Below are 24,190 nucleotides of genomic sequence, written 5' to 3'. Positions count from 1 at the left end.
ACGTTTTGTTCTAACAATGATGACTTTGGGAAATTTCAAACTAATTCTTCAGCGTGTTATACAGGAATGAAAAGTGGGTAGAAATAAATGGGCTTTAAAGAAGTTAAAAAGCAGTTTTTTCCCAGGCACATTTGCCTATGAAAATAATCCTAAAAGTAAGCAGATGCTTTTGACTAAGGCAAAACATACAGAGTACAGAAAAGATTCAACTGTTTTCTCTGAAAAAAAAAAAAGTTTATTGCATTTGGAAGTCAATAGATATCTTTTACAAAAAAGGTTAGAATAAAGATCTCACATTTGTAAAGGCACATATGAAACATTTAACAGCAATGACAAGGGCAGTGAGAACATAAAACAATACACAACCAGAACCAATATCTAAAGACTTTATAAAAACAGGTAAGAAACAGTGCAAAAATACTGTCAAAAGTCAGTTTCATACACTTCATAACTGCGTATAAAACTGGCAAGCATAAGCTTATTTACTGATATAAAAAAAGCACATAGAAGAGCATGCATAGATTTATTTAAGGCTTTTAATATCATCGAGAGAGAGTCTATAAAAGTGAAGTTGACATGTGAATATTAATCACTCCCCAACTCAGGGAATGTCATATAAACGTCTCCGCCTTCCTCTCTCCTTACAACTAGCTTGTCATAATGAGACTGGACTTCCATCTTGCACGGTAGCAAGTGGACACCTCGGGGAGAAGAATGTGTTCTCAGGATCCCAAGTCCCCACTCTGGAATGCATGTCTCACAGCAGTAACTCAATAGGCAGTTACATGTCCAGGTCAGCCCATGCCAGCCAGCCACGTGCGACTGACAGCCCTGCAGTTCAGTGGTGTTGGATGTCAGAAGGCTTCTGTGGACTGACTCAAGAACCTTAAGAACAAACCGGTTTCTACATTAGGGACTTGTCTGTACATCCGAAATGAGGCCTATTAAATGTCAACTGGCTTGAATGATATAACAATTGACAACATATTAAAGACAGAGACCAAGGAAAACTTCAAAATACTGAATTAAGTAGCACAATTATAGTCCAGTGAAACAGATTAGCATGTTACTTGATGTAACACAGGTTATATAAGGTTACATATTTAATAGTCATCTGCATATGTAAACCCTTTTTTATCCCATTTACATATATATGCTCAAGCAAGTCAGTTGACTACTGAAGGAACAAAGGACATACACAGGAAATCATCTCTGATAAAGAGTAACCTTACTTTTGAAAGGATAAGTTCGATAGATTTTAAAGATTCCAAACTGGCAAGAAAGTTCAGTCAAAGGAAGTTGCAGTAACATTTTACAATGTTCACGTCGGGGGCAGAAAATGGCTCTGAATTACAGCTCTCAGTTCCAAGCTGAAGGTATTTATTAGCTAACACTGCAATTCAGGGAGGTGGGCGGCCCCTGAGAAATGCTGAGAATACCAGGCACCTCTGCTCTGAGAGCCAGCCGAGCTCAACTCAGAGCAGGACTCCTGAGCTGTTAGCCAAACAGTTCCACCCCAAGGCACAGAAAGACCCCAATCCAATGTTTCCAGGCTTGTCCCCAAGACCTCTCTCGGGTAAGGTGGGCTCTCTGTTTGCCTTGAGGAGGAGGTTGGGAAGAAAGGTCCCATCACAGACTGGATGAATAGCAATCCTGCCCCTCCCTAGACAGCCTTGCAGCTTGTAAAAAGTCTGCAAAGAGCCCAGAGCTTCACCCGTTTCACCAGACCATCTAGGCTGTGTAGAGGCCATGATGAAAGGAACACGGTCTGCAGGAAGGGGCTGGAGACGATCTGACCACACGTGTATCATTATGCCAAAGGCAGCCACTGGGGATCCATAGAAGGTCACCTCAAAATAAGCCTGAGAGACGGCTGCAATCTTTGTTCAAACAGGACTGATCATTGAATCCAGCTTTTCTTTCATTCCTTTCTAGTCCTGAACGATAGTGTCAATCACCAAGGGGAAAGAGGGTGGAAGGTCAGCTTCCTGGTTGCTGACAGCACCTGGCTATTTTCATTCTGGTTACTTCCATTTGCCAGATTCTATTCCTTGAAACCATGCAAATGCCAGATTTTACTTTTTGAAACTATAGAAGCATGTTAAGGTAAGAATTAGATTTCCTAATTTTATAATTTGGAGAGATTTTAAAGAGTGATTCCCTATGACTAGATTCAACTATTTTGTAAGGGTTGCACCAGAAGGGTAAGGAAGGAAAAGGGGTTGCTGTCGAGAGCTGCTCCATAAAAGCAAATGAGAAAAGGAAAGATCGGCACGCAGGGTACTCTTAGAAAGGAGAGGGTGACATCAGAAAGTATTCCCACTTGTGCTCTCAAGTGAGCCAGGGAACTGCCATTATGTATTGACATCTTCCTGGTTCTCATGCCCTGATTACAAAGACGGCATGCTGGGAAGGGGGTGCTCCACTTTGCAGCCACCCGGGGGGCCCCCAGGAGGGACACAGTCAAGACGCCCAGGAGCTGCGATGGCTAACTCTGGAACCGTGTGGATGAGCAAAACATTCTGCTGAAAAGGCTGCCAGCAAAGGGAGGGCCACTAGCAAGCAAGGGGAGGGGTCTTCCTGAGCAGTGGATCGAGGCAGGCATCGGAACCCAGAATGTTCGTCAAGCTCTCTCACAACAGCGAGGACACAGTTTAAAACGACCAGCGAGGGTGGAACCGATCTTCCCACTGCAGTGAGGTCTTGCCTAGGAGTGCCGCCTCACTTCCACCCCCCTGACCTCGCAGAGAAGGACGGAGTAGGAGAGACACCCCCGAGTTCAAAAAGTTCTTTGTGAGTCCAGAACATTTTGATAGCAACTCCAAAGCTGATCTAAAAAGCCTTCCTCTTCCTCCCCCCATTTACAGCTCTTCTCTGGGCAAGCTCCTGGTGTTCTGGGGAAAGAATGGCCTTGATGGCCCAAAGCATGGCAGAGGGAACAGACACTTTCTAGACAGATGTTCATCACGGTCAGGCTTGCCCATCGGCTCATGCCCTCCTGTCTTAAAATGTCCTTGAATTTATTTTTAAAATGGGAAGGCTGACTGAAGCTGAACAATAGGAACTGATGTGCATCCTCCCTTTTACAGCACAAACAACAATAAATTATGCAGTCTTGTGACATCCATTGGGTGCCAGATATTCAATGCCAGCCTCATGGACGTTTTAATAGAGAACTTTTTAGTCTGGCCTTGAGAAAGAAGATGCAGCTATAATAAGCTGGAAAAAATAAGTAAAGTAGTGAGCTGGTAAAAACACCTACCCATCTGAGTTTCTAATGGAAATTCAAAAGCTCAGAGCAGGCAGGATAAAGGTTGGGTATTGGGCAAGCAGGTCATTGAGTTTCTCAGGATCCTGGGAAGAACAGCAATTTTCAGGGTAATACATATGAGTTGGCAGAATTTGATTGAATACACCTGCCCATTTCTCCCAGGAATGTTGCTGCTCCTTTCAATAGTAAGGTCTTCTGCCCCCAAATGTCTTAGAAGCTGAGGCAAAGAGAAGGACCACTCTGCTACCTTGCTCAGAGCTCAGAAGTGTCAAACATAATCTTAACGTCCTGGAGTTGGTAGGGCCAACTAGGACTATTTCAACCCTATAGGCCCATAAAGTTCTAGACCAATGGAGATTTTGTGCAGTCTCCATGAAAACCCCAACTTTCTCCATTGGAAAGTAGTGCTAGATGAATTGTTACTTTGCTCACAAAAAGAAATGACTAAATAAGAGCATGATAAATGTCTGATAAAATCCATAGGCCATAAAAAACACAGTTGCAGAAGAATCTTTGGTAAAACATGAAGAAACTGAATTCCCACAAAGAGCCACCTTAACAGCCCAACAGGAATTACCTGGTGCTTCTGGAAGTTTCTTACTCTAGGATGCTGACAGTTATTCCCAACATGAAAGAGGAATGAAGGGTAGAGTAACACTGATATGCCTGTGACTCAGTCCCCATTCCTTGAATCTAAGCTCCCTGGCAAACAGAAGGCCCCTGTGCTTACCCACCCTTTGACCTCAATTGACTGACAGATTCCTTCCCCCCTCAAAAAATCAATAATCTACCCACTTTCTCCATCATAGACACGACTGGACGTGGGGAAGAGATTTGAAAGCACACTTCGCTTTGTCGCTCTGGACACCTTTGGGCCCACAGATTATGTTCCATAACCACTGAGCTGAGGCCAGCTAATACAGACTATACATCAAGAAAGAACAACAGCTGAAAACCCCCAGACATGTGCCTGATGGCCAGCCCTGCTTATGAGAATCCAAAGTGCACTGACATCTCTGCAAAGTGTGACTCCAAGCCCCAGGAGACAGCCCACTCACCAAGTGAGGCGAGGGTCACTGCAACAAGGCCACGGGTTCACAGAGAGAACCCAGCGTACACGCTTTCATGTTCATTAGCTCTTGAGAAAAGACATATGGCGCATTGGGATCCAGACTAATCAAGGGGAAGAAACAAACTATACATATTAGGTTGATCCAAGTGAATTTCCTGTCATTGTAAATTTAAAAAATGGTCCAAATCCTGGAAATTTCATGGGAGTCAACCTGGAAAAGGAGAAGAAAGGTCGGCAGCTGGATCAGAGTGCTGACTTACTGTAGCCATCAGTGTTTATAGGAAGAGCTGAGTGTGGGCAGGATAAAGGTTAAAAGTGTCCTGGGCAGCCATGGACAAGTCCCACGGGACCCCGCCCAGTAGAGCCCACAGGGACCCTCTATCCAGGCCGATGGAGGAAGATGCCAGAGGACCAAGGGACTTGGAGGCAAATGACTAACGACAGTCAAAAAAATAGTCGTGCTTTTCAATCTAGGACCACAAATGTTGTAGAAGTAAAGTTCTCTAAGTTTATTACTCAAAACAGAACACGTGGAGATGTCCCTGACCTTACTGTTCTCTCCAGCTGAGGGGAGGAACTCAATTCCTTGCCTATAAAGGGACCAGCGATTGGCATCCCTGCGTAAAGCCACCAAATCCTTATCTGCTTCCCATCCAGGGAAAGAGATGGGTCTAAAGATAAATACAGCCAAAAGGCGGTGTCTCCTTAGAGCCTCAGGATTCCAGTCAAGCACAGCAGGACATGGGCTGGCTTTGCTGGCAGCCTCAGCCTAGCTCAAGGATGAAGACATCAAACTCAGCTCCCCCTGGTCCAGGGACCACAGCAAACAAGCATGAACCCTGGGTCAGCGCATCCAAATGAGCCGGATGAAAGAAACAAGACATTTCAACTGGAAAAGCTGCAAACCCAGAGGCCTGAAAGTGTTGGCGGCCTTGTGGTGACATAGTGTCTTTTTTTCCCCTCTCCATTTTTTATTTTCTCCCCACTGCAGCAACAGACCCCGGCAGCCCCAGCTTCAGACTTGCTATGTCGTCAGGAACTCATTCCAAAAGCTCTAACTAGATAACTAATTTAATACACTTTGCTTCAAGGTTTATTCCTTGGCTTGCTTCCCAGATATAAAGCATCTCTGGGCAATTATGATGCAGATGCCGCTGAAAGGACTTTAAATGGCTGCTGCTAATTTAACAGGAGATAGGTTGGCATTTACTGGAGATGCAAAAAGGAATGCAAAACGGGCTCAAGGACCAAAAGCATTTGTTTTTAAAAACAAAATATGGGGAATCACTTTTAAATGTTTTCCTTTGGGTTTCAATATAAACTCTGGCTAGGAAGTTGGATACCGAACCTACTTCTTCTCTATATTTTGTGCAATCAGGAATATTCCCTTGGCACCAAGTGGCAACATTGGTGAGTTGAAAGGATGTCCAAGAGTGATGGGCTCAAAGAGACTGCACATCTACTCGCTGCCCACATGAGAAATCAACAGTGCTCACATGGGGGCTGACGGAGGAAAGAGGAATACCGATGTGGTTCATCAAACAATAAGCCAGTAACTGCAGACCAACCATTAAAACATCCCTAACGGCAGAGGATCCCAAGGATGGAAAGTCTCTAAGGAAAAGGAAACAAGTTTCTCTCTGCCTGCTGATGATCCGTGTTCTGAGCATCTCCTCGTGAGAGCTATGAGCTCTGATCCACTGAAAATACATGTCATCCCAGTGGTTTTCCTTTTTCAGATCATTCAGCAGAATTCCAGACCCTAGGGGGCTCAGTAGAAGCTCTACTCCCGACTGATTCTTCAGTCCTTGGAGGAGAAGGGAAGAGACCCTCCCTCGCCAGATACTCTTGAGTCCAAATACAGACTCAGGTGTGAAACTGAGTTTTTCATAGCTGGCCAGGTATGAAACCAAGTTGATTTATACTCCAAAGCCCATCGGGAATCAGCTTCCACACCTGTTTACTGTTGTGTGGTGACTGGAAATAACAAAGGCACACTCCTTCTGGTGGGTTGGATGCCATTCTTTCCATGTATTTACAGCTCAAGAGGGGGAAAAAAAGCAGCGGAGGAATACATCATGGAATACCCACAAAGGTCAATTTTAAGACAAAAGCCACAACTGAAAAGTTGTACCAAGAAAAGCCAGATGACAGAAGAATTCCCTAAAGTCAGCAAGAGGGAAAGCACCCGGAACATGCTTTATTATGTACTAACCTATGAAGTTCAGGACAGTGACCAGGGAACCAATGGTGTTGTAGTTTGGTCACTCAGCATGTCTGACTCTTTGTGACCCCATGGACTACAGCCTGCCAGGCTCCTCTGTCCATGGGATTCTCCTAGGCGAGAATACTACAGTGGGTTGTCATTCCCTCCTCCAGGGGATCTTCCCCACCCAGGGATCAAACCCGTGTGTCTCTTATGTCTCCTGCATTGGCAGGCGGGTTCTTTACCACGACAGCCACCTGGAAAGCCCCCATCAAGCCACAGGAACCCCCAATATAAGAGAATAGTGTTGTTTTTCCCCTTCAGAAATAGGGTCTTAGTGCTTTATATTTTAGGATGCACTCATTTCCTTGCCATCTTTGATTTGGATATGAGCAATAAGGCTGATGAATTTCAGGGTTGGTCACAAATCTGGCTGCAACTTCACCAGAGATGTGTTCCCTTCTGCCTCTGCCCCCCAAAGGACGCACCAGCCAACCCTCCCTCCATACAGCCCTGTTTACACTGCAGATCAGTCAAAATGTGGTTCAAATGAAAAGGACTATATTATTGTGAAAACTGCCATAGGATGATTCACAAGTTATCCCGAGAGAGGAAAAAATAAATTATCTCATATAAAATAGTACACGATGTTTGTGAGTGATCTTGGCTCCCGCCTTCAGGGAGTCCGTGGCCTCTGCCTGCTCTGGCCATCTGCGCCCTGCTGGGAAACAGATGTTGTCTGGAGGTGTCTCCCCATCCGTGAGATGGAGCTGGGCCCCTCTTCTGGGAACTGCTGTCGGGGATGCGGGGGTTAAATGAGTCTGGAGTTTTGGAGAAACTGGATGAGGACTTGATAGACAAACTTGTACTGAGCGATGGTCTGGATCATAAACATTCTTTGCTCCCTGAGGAGCCTCAGCATCATCGGTACTTCCACCTTCTGCAAGAAAAGAAAAGATTCTGAGATGGTGGGCTGGAGGGGCTTTCCTTGGGTCATTTCTCATTCCCTTACCTGGAATGAGGAATGTATTTACTCGCAGCCCCTGTACAGGTACGGGAAGAAGCCAAAGACCGCCCCCTCTAGGTTACCCCCATCAAAGACCGTGCCTACAGCTGGAGAAGCTGGTTGTCCCGCACCACTGGTGTGATATTTTAAATACAGACCAGTCTGTTAGAGAAGACAAAGAGGCTGAAGTTAAACCCAGCTGGTTCCTCTCAAGGCTACCATGGCCCAACGGTAGGATTTAAGCCAGTTTTGGGTCATTTCTTCCTCTGTGATATCAGGATACCAATGCTTTCCTTTAACGCCATGCGGCCTTGACCAAGTCAGTGATGGTTCCTCAGCAATAACACGGGATGATAAACCATACCCAGCTCATAGGATCAAGTGAAGAAGTGCATGTAAAGCATTTAGCACAGTGTCTGGCACACAAGAGCTCTCGATAAAGACTACTCAGTGTCTCAGTCTTAGTGAAATAAGAACACCCGTGCCCATCCTGCCATCTTGCAGGACCTCGGGTATAACCACGTGAGATCATTTGTGTGTAAACCTTTAAAATGTCAAAGCACAATCTGTGGACACCAGTCTTGTTTGGAGTGATCGCCTTTAACTAACAATATCCTGAGTGTTAAATGAGATGGCCTGTGTGTAAATCCTTTGCGGATCTCCAATGGAGAGGAATGAAAACGGTGGGTCACCGGTGTCCTGGCGCGCCCTCCCTCCTGTCACTTCCATCCTCCTGGCCCAGCTGGGGCAGAAGCACCATGGAGTCCGTGTGCCATCGTGCCCTTGGCACACGCCCCCCCCTGCTCTGGGAGCGCTTAGTCCAGGGGAACAACCACACCCAGGAAACTACCAAGGACTCAGCAAGCATTGAAAACAGAATAATAAAAACTAAGTCATATGTCTTCTCCTCCTTTACTTTCCAAAGTCATTTCAGCTATTTCCAAATTTTGTGTAGCTACGATACCACACATGCCGTCCTATTTCGTTGAGCTTCTCCGCAACAAGTTAAGTAACACACACCACAGATTTAAAAGGGACAAGTCCCTGGTAATAAGGAAAGAGAAAAAAGCATGTGAATCCTCAAACTATTAGTCAAAATACAGAGCCTAGACCATAAGCTTCTGATGGTAACTAGTGGGTCTGTGTCTAAACTATATTCTGAAGTACCACAGAGCACCTACCATAGCAATTAACACAATGCACGATGAGTCTTGTTCTGTGTGGGGCCCTGAATGTAGGGATAGAATAAGACTGTTTCTACCTTGTGCCCATCAAAGGCTTTGACAAGACAGGCAGGGTCACATAGGAGCTAAGAGGTCCTCTCCCTGTGCCTCAGTTTCTCTTTGTTAGATGCGGGTTCTAATAGGGATTCTCCAGGCAAGAATACTAGAATGGGTTGCCATGCCCTCTGTGGGGTCATAGAGAGTGAGACATGACTGAAGTGACTTAGCAAGCTCACACACACTAGTAGGGCCTCTCTCATAAGGTCACTGTAAAGGCTACGAGTTGTAAGGCTCTTGAAATAGTGTTGGCGCATGTACAAGCGCTCAGTTGCTTCAGTTGTGTCAGACTCTTTGGGACCCCGTGGACTGCAGCCCACCAGACTCCTCTGTCCATGAGATTCTCCAGGTAAGAGTGCTGGAGTGGGTTGCCATGCTCTCTTCCCAGGGATCTGACCAACCCAAGGATTGAACCCAAGTCTCCTGCATTGCAGGCAGGCTCTTTACTGCTGAGTCACCAGGGAAGTCCCAGTGTTGGCACATGGTAAATGCTAAACACATGTGAGTTGTGGTTATTATAATATTTTCATGCTTCTCGTCATCGTCACCACCCCCTTCATCATCTCCACCACCCCCTTCACCATCTATATTACCTCCTCCACCACCACCATCTCCTTTCCTTCCACCTTCTCCTCCAATTCCACCACTATCTCCTCCAACTTCCCTACCTCTATCATCATCACCACCACCACCTTCATAGCACCACCATCACTTCCATTTGCATCTCCGCCACCACCACTATCATCATGATCACTACCATCTCCCTAACCTGTAAGACTCATCAAGGGTGGTTTACTAGCTGATGTGGGGCCATCTGGGGACAAGACCAAGGTTCCCCTGGTCCTTAATGAAATCCTTCAACCTGCCTTGAAGATTCACTCCCACAGGCTCCGCTGTCCATTGTCCCTAACTCAAGGAATCAGGAGGCCGTTGATGCTTTCTCTACCTTGTTTAGGAGGCATTTTCTCCCCTTACTCTATGAACAGGGGAGGAGGGAGTAACCGATTCAGAAAAGCAGCAAGATCAAGACATCTTGCTTTGTGGCTAGTGAGAACCTGACCTTTTGTAATCTAGCTGATCGAGGACAGGCAGCCAGGAGAGAGGATCACAAACCATGAAACTGGTGCATTCTGGAGGAAAAAAATGTATGGGCATTGAAATGTTACAGCCAACACCCAGTCACCAAAGGCAACAGGACACACAGAAGCTTCTCGGGGCAGCCCCGGAGATTCCCCTCCCATTGCTACCTCACAGCTGCCCAACTTCACAGTAAGGATCTTCGCTCCGATAAAAAGCATCTCCCTGAGAAAACTCAAACTCTATGGATTATCGACTAAAACATAAAGTATCCGAGATCCAGAAAACAGGAAAAGGAGATGGGAAGGTTTAGACAGGAGAAAAATGGGACACCCCATTTTATACTGATTTAGCAAAATCTTTTGTTTAAAAAAACAAAGCAACGTGGTCCCACTCCTAAAGTAAGGGTTTGAATTTTACTAGACAGGCCTGAAGCAGAACAAGTAGAGAACTTTTTTCTCCCTAGCCATCTACCAATAGCAGTTATGGGAAACGGCACAGATAAGGCTGACTATATTTGTGCTAGGGCAAGGGAAGTGAAAAATATGAGTCATCTTGCTATCTTGGAATATCAATGGGAACAGAAGTCGTTTTTGGACTGACCACGGGTTCCCGTAAAGAATGTTCTGGCACGCAGCTAGGCATTGAGGAAATCCGCTATGTCTGGATAAACCCTGTGGAGAGTCTAATCCCTGCAAGCCTTCACCAAGTCCACACAGGGTGTTCGTGGCCACATCCCTCACTCTGCACCAAGCTGGCTCTGACACGTGTTATTTATGTTCCCCTGGGCCAATGACATCTGGTGATCGATGAGCCTTCATGTCATTGCATTAGTGAGGCTCAGTCTTTGATGGGTCTCCAAAGAGCGCTCAGAACAGAGCGATCCTCCATGTCAGACAAGACAGAGAAAATAGCTTCTCATACTCGAAAAGGAGGAAAGGGGAGCGCAGGAGGGTACGTGGGGAATGGAGAAAAGAAGGGGAGTTTGTCAAAGAAACTGACATGAGGACAAGATCTCTAAGTGGAGAGGGGACGATGAGGCCCTTTCTCTTCCTCAGGAACCCACTGGTGCCACCAGGGGAGCTTGGATACACTGCAGTCATACGTACCCTGTTTCCACTGTCTCTCAATCCATCTTCCTAGCACTGAGTGGATCTGCAACTCAGTGGTAAGCCATTATTCTAATAGAAACTCCTAGAGATTTCTAGCAGTGACAGGGAAGCAAACAACCCAGAAATCTTCCGTGAGAAAAAAGGATAAAAACTCACAGGAGATGATGAGATTTCTGTGATGGAGACTCAACTGATTCTGTGATGGGCATTTCATTCCCCAACAGAATGTTTGTTTGTTTGAACAATAGGCCACATTGATATAATCCCTCTTGTACTTTTTAGCAGCATAAACATTCGTACGTACAGGCTGAAAGTTTCCAAAATTAACTTTTTATAGGCAGGGAACTTAAAACATCCTTTGAACATGTTTAAACTTGGCATTGACTGTTTTCCTAGACGTTTCAATATAATAAATTTCATGGGGCAATATTTAATCTGATTTTTCAAACCACTGATGCTACTGAGCAAATACATATATTGTTGGATAAATTCCTTCACAGAATGTGCATGATAACATCTCCTGATTTTAAAACTACCATTTCAAAAGTCTCCTTTGATTCGCCAAGTTATACAATTTGGAAATTGAACAAGAACCAAATGACACTCGGCGTTTGGAGGCAGAGTGAAGACAAGAAATAACTCGGGGCCAGGAAGTGAAGGACCTCATTTCAAACCTTGGCAGCAGTGCTTAAGAGCCACCTGGCACTGGGCAAGTCATTCGATTGTTTCTGGCCCTTGGTATCGTCATCTCTAAAATCAGAAAACGGACACAAGCTGCTATGAAGAATCCAGCTAAGAAAAAAAAAAATTAAAGCCATTTAAACCCCCTAAAGCCTCATGAGAATAGAAGGCAGATGAACTGGTTTTTAGCCTTTGATTGCTGTTTTCTCATCTCCACAAAATCAAAAGTCCCTCAGTGTAACTCTGACCTATAGCAAGAAGGGAATGCCATGCGCCATGTGGGCACAAATAGCCACAGCCCATGTCTAGTGGGAAAGACCCGAACGTGTCTAGCCTGGGCAAAGGCAGGCCATGTCTCTACCCTCAGGTCATCCACCCAGCTCTGCTACACACCACTGCCAACCTAGACAAGAGCAGACAGCCTCCTCAATGAAACCTCCCTCTGAAGAATGAAACAGGTTTTTAAAATACACACAATTTCACGGAGGAGTCAAGCCAAAATACATCCCAGAAATGCTTAAGACTCATCTAAACTATATGGACTGAATAACCCACCATGGAGAATTACCCACAATAAAACCAGACCTTCTACAAAAAACACTGCAGACTTTTGGAAGTTGATGCCAGTGATGATCAGATTTTCTAAATGTTTCCTTTCTTACACTTTGCACTCTTCTTCTATATTATTTGGGTCTCTACACAGAGCAATGAAAGGGAAAGACGATAAGGAAGATTGTAAATGTCAGAGTCCAGGTGAGAATCACGGGTCTGAAAACTCTTGTCAAGAGAGGAAACTAAGCGTGGAAATGGAAGGGCACAGGTAAAAGGTTGGCCGTGGTGTAGCCTGGCCCCAGAGGGGAATGATTCAGAAGCCCGGAGAGACTTACTTCATTATGCTCAAGGCAGTAGATCATCAGCTCAGAAAGGATGACCACGCCGGTCCTCCCCACCCCGGCGCTGCAGTGGACGACGATCGGGGGCCTCAGGTTCCTGGTGCCTTCCAGCATGCTGTTGGTATGGCGACGGACTGACTGGATCTCCTCCAAGTAGGCTGCAAGACAAAATGCAAATCTCGTCACTGAAGTCCTCCACGGCTTTGCATACAAGTGAGGGGGGCAAAAATGACGGTGAATTTTTTTTTTTTAAGTGACAATAATTTACAGTTCTTACAAGACACTAATTATTTGGCTGGTACCCACTGTACAGTCCTGGATCCAGAAAGGACCAGCTGGGAGTCAATTAGTCCATGGGAGAATTTGTTCTTTAAATTAAATAGTTCTTTTTTTAAAAATTAAATTCTGTTTTCCCCTCTGCAAATCCCAAAGTCCCCCAAGCAGATGATTCTCGACATTACTTACAGCAATTCCTACTATTAACAGACTGGGATCAAAACACCAGCTAGGTCCCCTTGAAACGCCCGCTTGTCAGAGCCAATTTCTGGTGGGAAGAGCATCCATCTGCCCTTTCCTCCTTCCCTTCACTGAGCGAGTGAACATCAGCTGAGGCTTGACTCCATTTTCAGACTTTAAAATAGACTTTGGGGAGCCTGGTTTTCAGCTTGGATCCCTTGTGGTTACGTGAGTAGCTCAAGGTAATGGCCCCCCTTTTTTGGAGGCAATGTGTGGGTTGGGGGGTGCCACCTCCCTCATTGCTTCCAACATCTGCCTGGCCCCACAGGGCTATGCAAGGAACTGTTTAATATTCCAGTTGGTCACAAATGAAAAATTAGTCAATCTAAACCTTAAAGACTTTTTTTTTTCATGATCACAAAAAAAGGGAAAAGAATAATTGTAATCCTCGTACAGTCTAAGAATCAGAAAAAGTCGATTCATAGTTGAGATTTTTATAGTTCAGGGGAGAAGCAGAATTGAAGGTTCTTGATGCTCAGAAAATCTCGTTCCAGTACAGCAGTGTAAAATCAAATGAGGAGAAAAATTCAGACTGCGAAAAAAACTGTATTCAAACCATTCTGATAATGTAAAAGCACCAGATTATATACAATGACTAAGAACCCCTAATTTCCTTTATAATCTTATTTAATTAGTAATCTGAAGTAGTTTTACCCAAATGAACGTTTACTACCACCATCAGTGATGTAAAATGAGAGAACAAAACAAGACGGAAGGCAATCTGAGGTGACTACATAAAGTAGTTGCTATTTGTACCAACATGAGCTAAATACTGAGCATGGAATCCCCTTCACAATTTTTTTTTTCCCATAGATATTAGGCGATGAACATTCTCTGATGGCAGGCAATGTTCACATACAAGAGACAAGGTTTTTCTTGTGTTAAATTTAAGTAGAGAAGTGAAAAGAATATTGATCAATAAAACAGATGCCACTATCAAATGGAATTTCATGGAACACAGAGAAATTAGATTTCAATGAATTCTTTCTCCAGCAATCATATTAATAAAGTTTCTTGAGCTGTAACTCAGTGAAGACCTCTGGAGGCTGGAAGACAGTTTAACTCAGTTACTCTGCATCCAGGCAATCTAATTTAAACACAAACAAAAATCTCTTAAAATTCTTAATGACCTAAAGAGCCATCATTTCTAAGACCCTGCTCAGCACACTTGTCCTGAGTTTCTTAGAAAGGTAAACTAATTAATACTATTTAAATTTTTTCTCTATTTTTCAGTAATTTAGATTTACCTTTCTTAAACTGGCTCAGATTTAAAAGATTTGATTGTAATTTTAGCCATCTTATAAATTCAATCTTTTATCAGAGCTGTTAGTCAACCATCTGATGGATTTACTTTTATTGGTTCCAATTTCTAAGTCTTGCTTCTAATAGCAATTAGCAAAAGATTACCAAAAAAGAATAAAAAGCACACTGTTATGAAGAAAGAAACTTCTGCAGAGGTCACCATGCTCCTTATTAATATTTGGAGCTATAGGTAACTGTCGGGCCTCAGGCAAAGCACTAACCCACTCTAGATCTTGTTCTAGGTCCTCTGAGTCCAATCATCTTTCTTACTTTCAGTGTCCAACTCCTCAAGAACCTTCAGCGCACTAATGGGGAATGAAATACCCGCATCAGAGTCTTTCTAGTTGGACTTGTGAAATGGCACTTTTAGGTTTTTGAAAACTTATTCTCACTTCTCTTCCCCACCCCTCCTATTCTCAATGAGTTATCAAAATGAAAATCAAGGTCTTGACATTCAACATCCTCCCTTTGTGGTGGTCACAGGTCCTCTGCCAGCTGGTGAATCAACAACTTAGCAGGTATATAATCAATAATCTGCAGGGCACCCTCGGACCTCCTTCCTAGCTGGGTGAGGAAGCAGTGGGGTTGCCCACAAGTGCAGGATGTTTAGAGGAGTCTGTGGAAAGGAAAGAGGGTGCTACAGCTAGCACCAGAGGCATCAGCTCTCACCCCAGACTGTGATCACTGGGCTGCCTTCATCAGAAGACTGAGAGAGCCTTTAAAACAGAGACCGTTTCATCTCTGCATGCTAAGAGCCGGATTCAGTGTCTGGCACATGGTGGACACACAGGCCCAGGTGCTGGCCTTTCAAACAGCTCCTGCATACAATCTGGATGAATTAGTTTCTAAGACGATCATAACTTGAAAAATATACATAAATGAATGAATTTGAAAATGACAGTTTCAAACACTACAGGCTGATTTCAATAATTATCTTTATAGGTAGCCACCTATCTTTAATCATCGGTATGAGAAACTACTGATGAGGATTTACTGCTGTAGGAAATGCAAGGCTTCTGAGATATAAATCCTCCTGAGAAATTTTTAAAGTCTTTTTTTTCTTTATTGCTCTGTGTTTTTTTTTATTGTGGTAAAATATATTTAATGCATAACATAAAATGTACCACTTTGATCATTCGAAAAGTACATAATAACATTAAGTATACAGTGACAGTAAGTCTAGTCACAACATTCTGCAAACATTACCACTATCCACTTACAGAACTTTTTTGTGGTCCCAAACAGAAACTTTGTATCTATCAAACCATAACTTCCTATTCCCCTTCCCCCTAGCTCCTGGTAACCTCCATTATGCTATCTCTATTAAGTTGCCTATTCTGGGTAAATCAACATAAGTGGAATCACACAGCATTTGTCCTTCTCTATCTGGCTTATTTTATTTAGCATGTTTCCAAGGTCTAAATCAAGGTAGAACCAATTAGTTTACCATATTTAGCTCACTGCATCAATGGTAAAGAGAATAAAAGTATTAATCTTCTCTGCTCTACACACACTATATAAAGTACTATATATTTCAATGTTATAATACTTTCACTACCTAAGAGAAAGTATCCTCTCTTTTCATTTCACCTCCAACTGATAAGACCATATATGCTGTTGGTAAAACTCCGACTGGGAAGCAAAAACTTACACAAAAATCCTTGGACATCCTCTGGGCAGCCGTGGTCTGGCCAGTCAGTATATTGCAAATGCCACACGGTCCTTTCCTGCCCGGACAGAAGGTGCTTGACCTTCAAGCCTGTGGTTGCATAGCAACCGGAATCTGTTCGGAACTTTGTGGTGACCTTGAACTTGCCATAGGTGGCTGAGCTGTGCTTGGAACCCAGTTTGGGCCAGTATCGGTGGCTCTTGGTTCGTCCGCCTTCCTGAATCACACAGAGAAGCAAAATTGGACAGGAGTCAACGGAAGTTCTTATCCTCTTAGTTTTAAAATCTGAGGACCACAGAAAACCTGAATGCCTTCTAAGTCACTGACTCAGTAACATCATGCAGTGTTTCCCACAGAGCAGATTTCATACATTTTAGCTAAGGCGACTTAGCAGCAGCAGCAGCAGCAGTAATAAGATTTACCATGCAGTTATATCAATGGAAAAATGTAAAGATTCCCAGTCAGGCTGCAGTTGAATGTTAGAAGAGCCAGAGTAAGGACAAGCCAGAGATGGGAACAAGCTAGGCACTGTGAGAACTGCAGGAAGGTCTTCAGTGTGGATGGCAAAGAGGAGGTTAGTTAGAAAGGCCTTGTGGTCCGTGGCAGGAAGTAGGAATTTCATGCCATGGATGATAGGAAGCCGTCGAAGGTGATGAAATGACCTTAAGCAGAGGAGTGAGAGATCCCAGTAATCATTCTAAGTCATGCATGCTAAGTCACTTCAGTCATGTCCAACTCTTTGTGACCCTATGGACCGCAGCCTGCCAGGCTCCTCTGTCCATGGGATTCTCCAGGCAAGAATACTGGAGTGGGTTGCCATGCCCTTCTCCAGGGGATCTTCCTGACCCAGGGATCAAACCCATGTCTCTTATGTCTCCTGCATTGGCAGGAGGGTTCTTTACCACTAGCGCCACCTGGGAAGCTTCCATTCTAGGTCATGCTTCTCATTTCATATGCTTGACCCTGGGTACTACTCTCTGTTACCCCCACCAAGCAGTGACACTGTCTCTATCATCTGGTGTCAATCTCCTTTTTTCCCCCCCCCAGCCTGATTCATTTAATTCCATTGCAACTGAAGCAGAGGGGAAAACTGGCTCTACCCCCTTGTGCTCTCTCTTAATTTTATAATCTTTTCTGGGGATATGCATTCTCAGCCATTTACAAAAACAGGGTCTGTTTTAAAGTTTTGCAGAATTTTGACATCACAGGGGTGGGAGCGGGGGTGGATGAGATGGTAGCCTACAAGGGGACCCAGGGGACTTTCCTGGTGGTCCAGTGGTTAAGACTTGGTGCTTTCAATGCAGGAGGCACAGGTAAGATCCTTCATGACACATGGTGCGACCAAAAAAAAAAATTATTTTAATTAAAAATTTTTAAAAATAAAAATAAAGAAGGGTAACTAGGGCAGGAGGTGGGTGGAGAGAGAGGAGAGAAGCCCAGCGTACAGGGCGGGGGGAATGAGCCGCAAGTGGTGGCTGGTCTGCTCACAAAGCAGCACATCTTCAGGGACCCAAGTAGTCCTGCCCTGACTCTTTTGGTTGAATTGAGTCTTCTTAAATTTGAAGCACACCTGCCTCTTTTATTGAACCATCCTATGAAAGAGGATTTATCAGAGGCCTTTACATAATTTGCTGAGTACCTACATCAACTTGGAGAAGGAAATGGCAATCTGCTCCAGTATTCTTGCCTGGGAAATCCCATGGACAGAGGAACCTGGGGGTCTACAGTCCATGGGGTTGCAAAGAGTTCAACATGACTCAGCAACAACCTACATCAATTACAGATTTCAAGAGACTGTAAGCCTCTGGCTGCTTCACAGATCACTGGACTTTGTTCCTAAGGCTTCCTGTCACACAAGTTGCAGCCCAAATGCAGCCTCCTCAGAAGGCCCTGGGCTGCCATCTAACCTAAAGAAGTCCTGCAGTCACCCTCCAGCCATTACTGGTTTCACAGCACTCACCACTATCTGAGCTGACTTTACTGGTTCACTTTTTATGGTAAATCCCACTACGAAGTAAGCTCCCTGGGGACAAGGATCATACCTGCTGTGTTTACCACCTTGTCCCTCCCTGGGGTCAGCACAGAGGGCAAGTACATTGTTTTCAATGGAATGAATCCCTTCTAGGGATGTAATTCAATAGGGTGATAAAACTAGAGACTTTAAGGAGCATTTACTCCCTGATGGGACAGAAAGGTCAGCCTAGAGAAATACAGCTGGCCTGAAAGGGCCCAAAGTCCTTTCATCACTACCTTCTAATGGGCTGTTCTGGAAAGCATCTGCTCAGAAGAGTCAATAAAAGGAATATGACTTGTTTTTCACTTCTTTCTGTTCCCCATCCTTTAAAACTTGTTAGGAAATGGGTATACGATACCATGTTGTGATGGGCTTAGTCACTCAGTCATGTCTGAGTCTTTGTGACCCCATGAACTGTAGCCCTGTCAGGCTTCTCTGTCCATGGGATTCTCCAGGTAAGAACACTGGAGTGGATTGCCATGCCCTCCTCCAGGGGATCTTCCCAACCCAGGAATTAAACCCAGGTCGCCCACACTGCAGGTGGATTCTTTACTATCTGAACCACCAGGGAAGCATGTGATCGTACACGGTTAAAAACAAACAAACAAACAAAAAAACACCCAGATGAAGCCTGACCCTTAAATGACTTCAAAACATAAGGTAAAATTTAATGGAGGGAACCAAAGGAAGTGGTTAAAAAAAAAAAAAAAATTGACTGTGACAAGAGAAGAAACACAAACCATCCTTCCCCAAAGACAACATGCTCTGAGTGAATTGCTAGATGGACTGGGGGTATATGCCAGTTTTGGCAACACCACATGGACTTCTTCAGTTACAATGGAAAAACTTATGTTTGACTTGGCAAAGGAAGAAAAAGATTTTTTTTTTCTCTCTCCCCAAAGAATAGAGGCCTCCTCTACAGAAATAACAGCTTCTGGTCTCTTTTCAGCTGATAAACAGGAGAGCCTATGAGCTGCCATGCCCAGGGTTTGGGAATATACACCAAGTTACTCGGAGATCCCCCAAAGTTCTCAGACCCCAATGCAAAGACCATTGCTTTGTTTAGCACCACAAAAGTGAGCTGGCTGGACTGAAGTCTGGCTGTTTTTTGTTTGCTTGTTTGCTCGTTTAATTGTAGTACATGGTGATTCAAGAAAAACAGTTAAAAGCTGGATCAAAATGGGACATAACAAATTATCTTTGGAAAACAAAACAAACCTATATGGAAATAAGGAGAGAAAAGACAGGCACGTCAGAGAGAAAAGGATTGGCAGAGAAACGATGCCAGGAGGAGGACAGGACAGTGGGGTCACCAACACAAAGCTCATTCTCCGGCCACTTCCTCCCCCGGGGACAGATGGCGGGTGCCCATGCCCCTTACCTCCTCTGCAGTGACCATGGCGATCACGTTCGCTCCCTGCTCCCACACCATCTGCCAGAAGTCGTGGCACGTGTGTGGCAGGGGCCCCTGAGTGGCGATGTAGTGCCATTCTGCCCCACCGACCACCACCTGGAAGCCAAGGGAAGCATTGGTGAATGAACCCCAAATCCAGGACAGAACTCCACGCTGACCACGGGTCCTTCTGCAGCCACCTGAAAACCTTAGATAACAGTTTTAGGTCCAACGTGTGAGTGCCGTTATCAATGGTCCTGAGACCAGGAGTGGCTAGCGACACAGTTTCACATGAAAACATTATGCCATTCAAGCTTATCAAAATATACCCCATGGGTTTTGGTCTTCAACTCACAGTAATTATGTACAAATCAGTGCATATTAAACACACACACACACACACATATATATATACACATGTATGCTGCTGCTGCTAAGTCACTTCAGTCATGTCCAACTCTGTGCGACCCCATAGACGGCAGCCCACCAGGCTCCCCTGTCCCTGGGATTCTCCAGGCAAGAACACTGGAGTGGGTTGCCATTTCCTTCTCCAATGCATGAAAGCGAAAAGTGAAAGTGAAGTCGCTCAGTCGTGCCCGACTCTTAGCGACCCCATGGACTGCAGCCCACCAGGCTCCTCCGTCCATGGGATTTTCCAGGCAAGAGTACTGGAGTGGGGTGCCATTGCCTTCTCCAATACACATGTATAATATTATATCAATATATATGTGTGTAATCTAACAATTTTTACAGACATAATAGTTATGTTTCCAATATGCAATGTATTAATAATTGTGATTCTTTTCTCTTTTTTACAGTCTATCCACTAAAAAAAAACAAGCAAAAAAACAAAACAAAACCCCACAAGCTCTTCCTTACTAAATCGGTTCTATACCCGCTACCGTATTGAGAAACAGTACTTTGTGGCATCCTTTTAAATAATGGAAAAGTGTACCATGGAATAACAGCCCTTTGGAATAACAATGTCCTTCTACCACTGCCCTCAGGCAAAGTGTGTCCTAAACCTCTGCGGTACCCACTGCTCTATACCGCATACAGTAAAGGTGTTCTGAACGCACAGAAGCCAACAGTACATGGTATTTCATCACCACCTCCCCCTTGTGCAGTATCATAGCATCCAACTGAACTCTGCAATCCTGAGATGATTTTGGATAATAAAATCATTACCCTACACAGCTCAGGGTGCCCTTAGTGAGAAATGGAGTATTTCCTGCCATATCAGTAAACAAAGGGTATCACAGCCACCGCCAGCACGGATGGTGAGCTGGTGAGCCCTGAGGGGACTCAGGAAGGAAAGAACACCTGCCCTCTAGCAGCCATCAGACTGCAGCCACTCCCCATGGGGAGCCTCCAGGGAGCTCAGGTGGTAAAAAGACCATACTGGCCCCTATCAAAGGAATGATTTCAGTGAGCCCAGACTCTTGCACCTTCTCATACACAGAAAAGTGCTAAATTCCTTAACTTGGGTTATCTGGTTTTCTTTAATTAACACTAATCTTCTGATGTTCTGACTACCTGCCCTTTATTGCAAAACTTCTATATAACCTGGCTCCTCCCCTCGCCTCCGGGGAGCAACTCTCTCAGGTTTACTTGAGATGCTGTCTCCAAGGCTTTAAATTCCGAAAAATCCCCATCAAATAAAGCATCACTCTCAACTTTTAGGCTGTGAATATTTTTAAAGTCCACATTGGGAGGATAATTCTGCAGCGATAAATATCAGCAGTGGAGACTCATCAATAAAAAGGCGTGCCCCAAGTGTGGGAGGTGATAGCAGGGGGAAACAGGGGCCTCTGGAGGGACTCTTTCTGGGTATCTCTTCATTCCTGTGCCTTGATATTGCCAAGTAGGGCTTCCTTACACATACACTGTGTGGATCTCAAGATAGTTTTAGGGGTAATGGAGTGATCACTGCTTGCAACTTTTTCTCTCATTTGTTTTATGAAACTATATACTAACTTGATTCAAACAAAAACCATGTCAGTTATTATCTCGTTGCACAAGACATGTTTAGGTCAAAGCTGGCAAGCAAAATCCATTTTCTGAGTACTGGTGGGAGATGACACTCATGTATTTGCTGGCTGGCTAGGAATTTGGCTTATCTGTGGAATCATGCTTTTAAACATTATCCTCTCTGGCACCCAACATATAGGAGCCATAAATACTTCCAGAGTATGCTGCTGCCTGGGGCCTTTCAGCATATCCCCAAGTATTGACAGGAGGGTATTAAAAGCTGCATTAAAAACCCAACTGCCAATGCTACTGAGGTGGGTTTCACAGATGTGATTTCACCTCTGGAGCAAATAAATCTCTGTTCTGTGTTAACGGCTGCTTGGAATCCAGGGAGGAAACACTGGCAAGATATACAACTCTATTCCAAAAACACAAGGACAAGTTCTCACAAGCTCTCTGGGTCTATTAAATGCACCCATGTCTAACCCAGATCCATAAGATGAAATGTGGGCCTCGGAGAATATGGAGGAAGGCACGTTTCTGTTAACAACGCCCGACGGGCACAGCCCATGCAAACTGACAGCTTTTTCCAGAGAGTAGATGGAAAATGGGAGAGGCGATTTGGCCAAAAGAAGATAGTATATCACAGCTGTGGAAGATTTCCACAGATACTCTAGCAAGAAGCAGCTGTGCGATCCGCATTTTTGAGTTCATTTTTTCGGTCATTGTTTCGTTATCTAAATTCAGCCCAGGAAACTCACCACTGTCAGTTCCCTTCAGAGTTCTATGGGGCTCAGTTGGTTTTTTTTTATAGTTTTGTTTTAGTTTATTTATTGTTTTTTATTGTATTATTATTGTTTTGAGAGTTCTCACTCTCAAAAATATGACTAAAATACACAATTATGATCCATGAGAGTTATGCCATTCTATTTCTTTGGACAGGACTTTCTGACAGTTAAAAAAAAAAAAACTCTATGATGACCTAGAGGAGTGGAGAATGGGAGGGTGGGAGGGTGGCTCAAGAGCGAGGGGATATATGTACACATACGGCTGATTCACAATGTCGTGCAGCAGAAACTAACACAACATTATAAAGCAATTATATTCCAATAGAAAAATACGTGGTTATCTATGCTCAGTGAACACAAACACTATACCAACAATGGTACACTTTCCACATTCCGCATCAAAACTGTTTCAACTGATACACGAGCCAACAACTGGCTGTGTTTTAGAGGCTCAAAGGAACCTACCTATGATTTGGCTACAGTTGAAAAACTCAACGAAGAAAGGAAATAATGCCAGAGATAGGTTTCTAAGGTTATTGACCACAACAGACTACTAATGTGAACCTTGTATTGTTGAAAAACATCCTGTAACAGCTGTAAGAGTTACACGGATACAATTCACATTAGTATACAAATAATTCCCCTAGTTTGGAGGCCAGGGCAAATGGTGACATTCTAAACAAATATGCTCTGTCACTAGGGGCCCTGGTGAAATTAAGCTATTTAGGAAAAACTTGTTTGCATGCACATATGTATCTATAACTCTAAATTCTAACTGAAGTAAAGCTAAGCTGACTAACTTTAAAGTCTATGAAATACTGAGATATGAAGATTTGGAGTATTCGAACTAGTTAACAAAAATGTAATGACTCAAATACATTGAATACAGTTGGCAAACCTTGTAAAATTTATTATCAATGTCACCATTATGGTTGATGGTTAAATTAGTCCACTCTTGTGAATATCATACAAATTTGGGACTTCAGCTATAAAATGCATAACCAGTATCACAAATGAGAAATGACAACTCTCTGTTTCTCTTGAACATCATAAAAAGTCCAGTGACAGAAATACAGTGCCTGTAACTTCCACAGCCTCCATCGCCTGAGAATTACAAACTGAAAGGGATAATCCTCGGCTTTACCTGTGAGTTTCCTGAAAAGTTACCACTTACAGAAACAGTTAAATCCTCGGACACAATCAAGCTTCAGAAATAGCTGACCTGAGGTTTTCCCTGAGGCCACTGGGCTTCCTTCTCTCTGCAGCATTAGGCATGGCCTTGAGTTGACTAAGAAAAACTCTACGAGTTCAAAAACACTCCCTCGGGGTTTGGGGACCAGCCAAGCTGCGCAGTGGCAGCCCGTCTGTTTTCTCCTCCCTGCGTTTTTACCGTTAACCCAGCAATCTTCGACCAGCCTTCCGAACAAGCCCCCCTTCTTACCTTGATGTGGGAGGCGTTAATGTAGCCTGTGTTATTTTCTTTGGTTGGTATTAGCTCTACGCGGTTCTCCTCATAGGGAACCACCTCGCGGATTCGGCTGCGCTCAGCATTTTCTGGCAGAGCCGCTGTGCTGAAAATGCCATTTGCCTTTTTCTTTGGAATTTGCTCGTATTCTGTGAACACCATTCCCTCTTCGAGCTTCTTCTTCAGGGTTCTGAACTGCAACAGAAGGTGATCTTCAGCTCTCTGAATAATCTGATCCAAACACTCTGACAAAACCACCAGATTTCTCAAAATATTTACAGCGAGAGTGTTAATCAGTAGTTTCAAGATGGATAATCAAAACTTGATGATTTGGTCTCATTCATTCACCATACTGCAAGTTTCTCTTGTCCAATAACCAAATGCCTCCTCACTCATACCTTAAACAGTACCAGTCTGCCAGACTAGGCAAGAGGTAAAATTCAAAATTAGTATTTTGTTATTAACGTGTATGCA

General features: G+C 44.1%; 1 protein-coding gene across 3 annotated transcripts in view; it reads right to left on the bottom strand.

The window, feature by feature from the left end:
* Nucleotides 1-210: 210 nt before the first annotated feature.
* PTPN14 (protein tyrosine phosphatase non-receptor type 14) overlaps nucleotides 211-24,190 on the bottom strand; it is a 196,201-nt gene continuing 172,221 nt past the window's right edge. For 2 of the 3 annotated variants that reach the window (XM_005217361.5, XM_059875392.1), the window contains exons 15-19: nucleotides 23,693-23,911; nucleotides 19,481-19,609; nucleotides 16,068-16,302; nucleotides 12,593-12,756; nucleotides 211-7,489 (exon numbers count right to left, since the gene is read on the bottom strand). In XM_005217361.5, coding sequence (XP_005217418.2) covers nucleotides 7,361-7,489; nucleotides 12,593-12,756; nucleotides 16,068-16,302; nucleotides 19,481-19,609; nucleotides 23,693-23,911 — 876 coding nt within the window. In that variant the 3' untranslated portion in view covers nucleotides 211-7,360. The remainder of the gene's footprint in view (nucleotides 7,490-12,592; nucleotides 12,757-16,067; nucleotides 16,303-19,480; nucleotides 19,610-23,692; nucleotides 23,912-24,190) is intronic. The other variant, NM_001192499.3, reaches the window with a different exon arrangement.

The sequence above is a fragment of the Bos taurus genome, chromosome 16, assembly GCF_002263795.3.
Source record: "Bos taurus isolate L1 Dominette 01449 registration number 42190680 breed Hereford chromosome 16, ARS-UCD2.0, whole genome shotgun sequence".
In the NCBI taxonomy this organism is placed as follows: domain Eukaryota; kingdom Metazoa; phylum Chordata; class Mammalia; order Artiodactyla; family Bovidae; genus Bos; species Bos taurus.
Note: the sequence above shows the minus strand (reverse complement) of the source record. Positions and strands in the feature narration are given on the sequence as shown.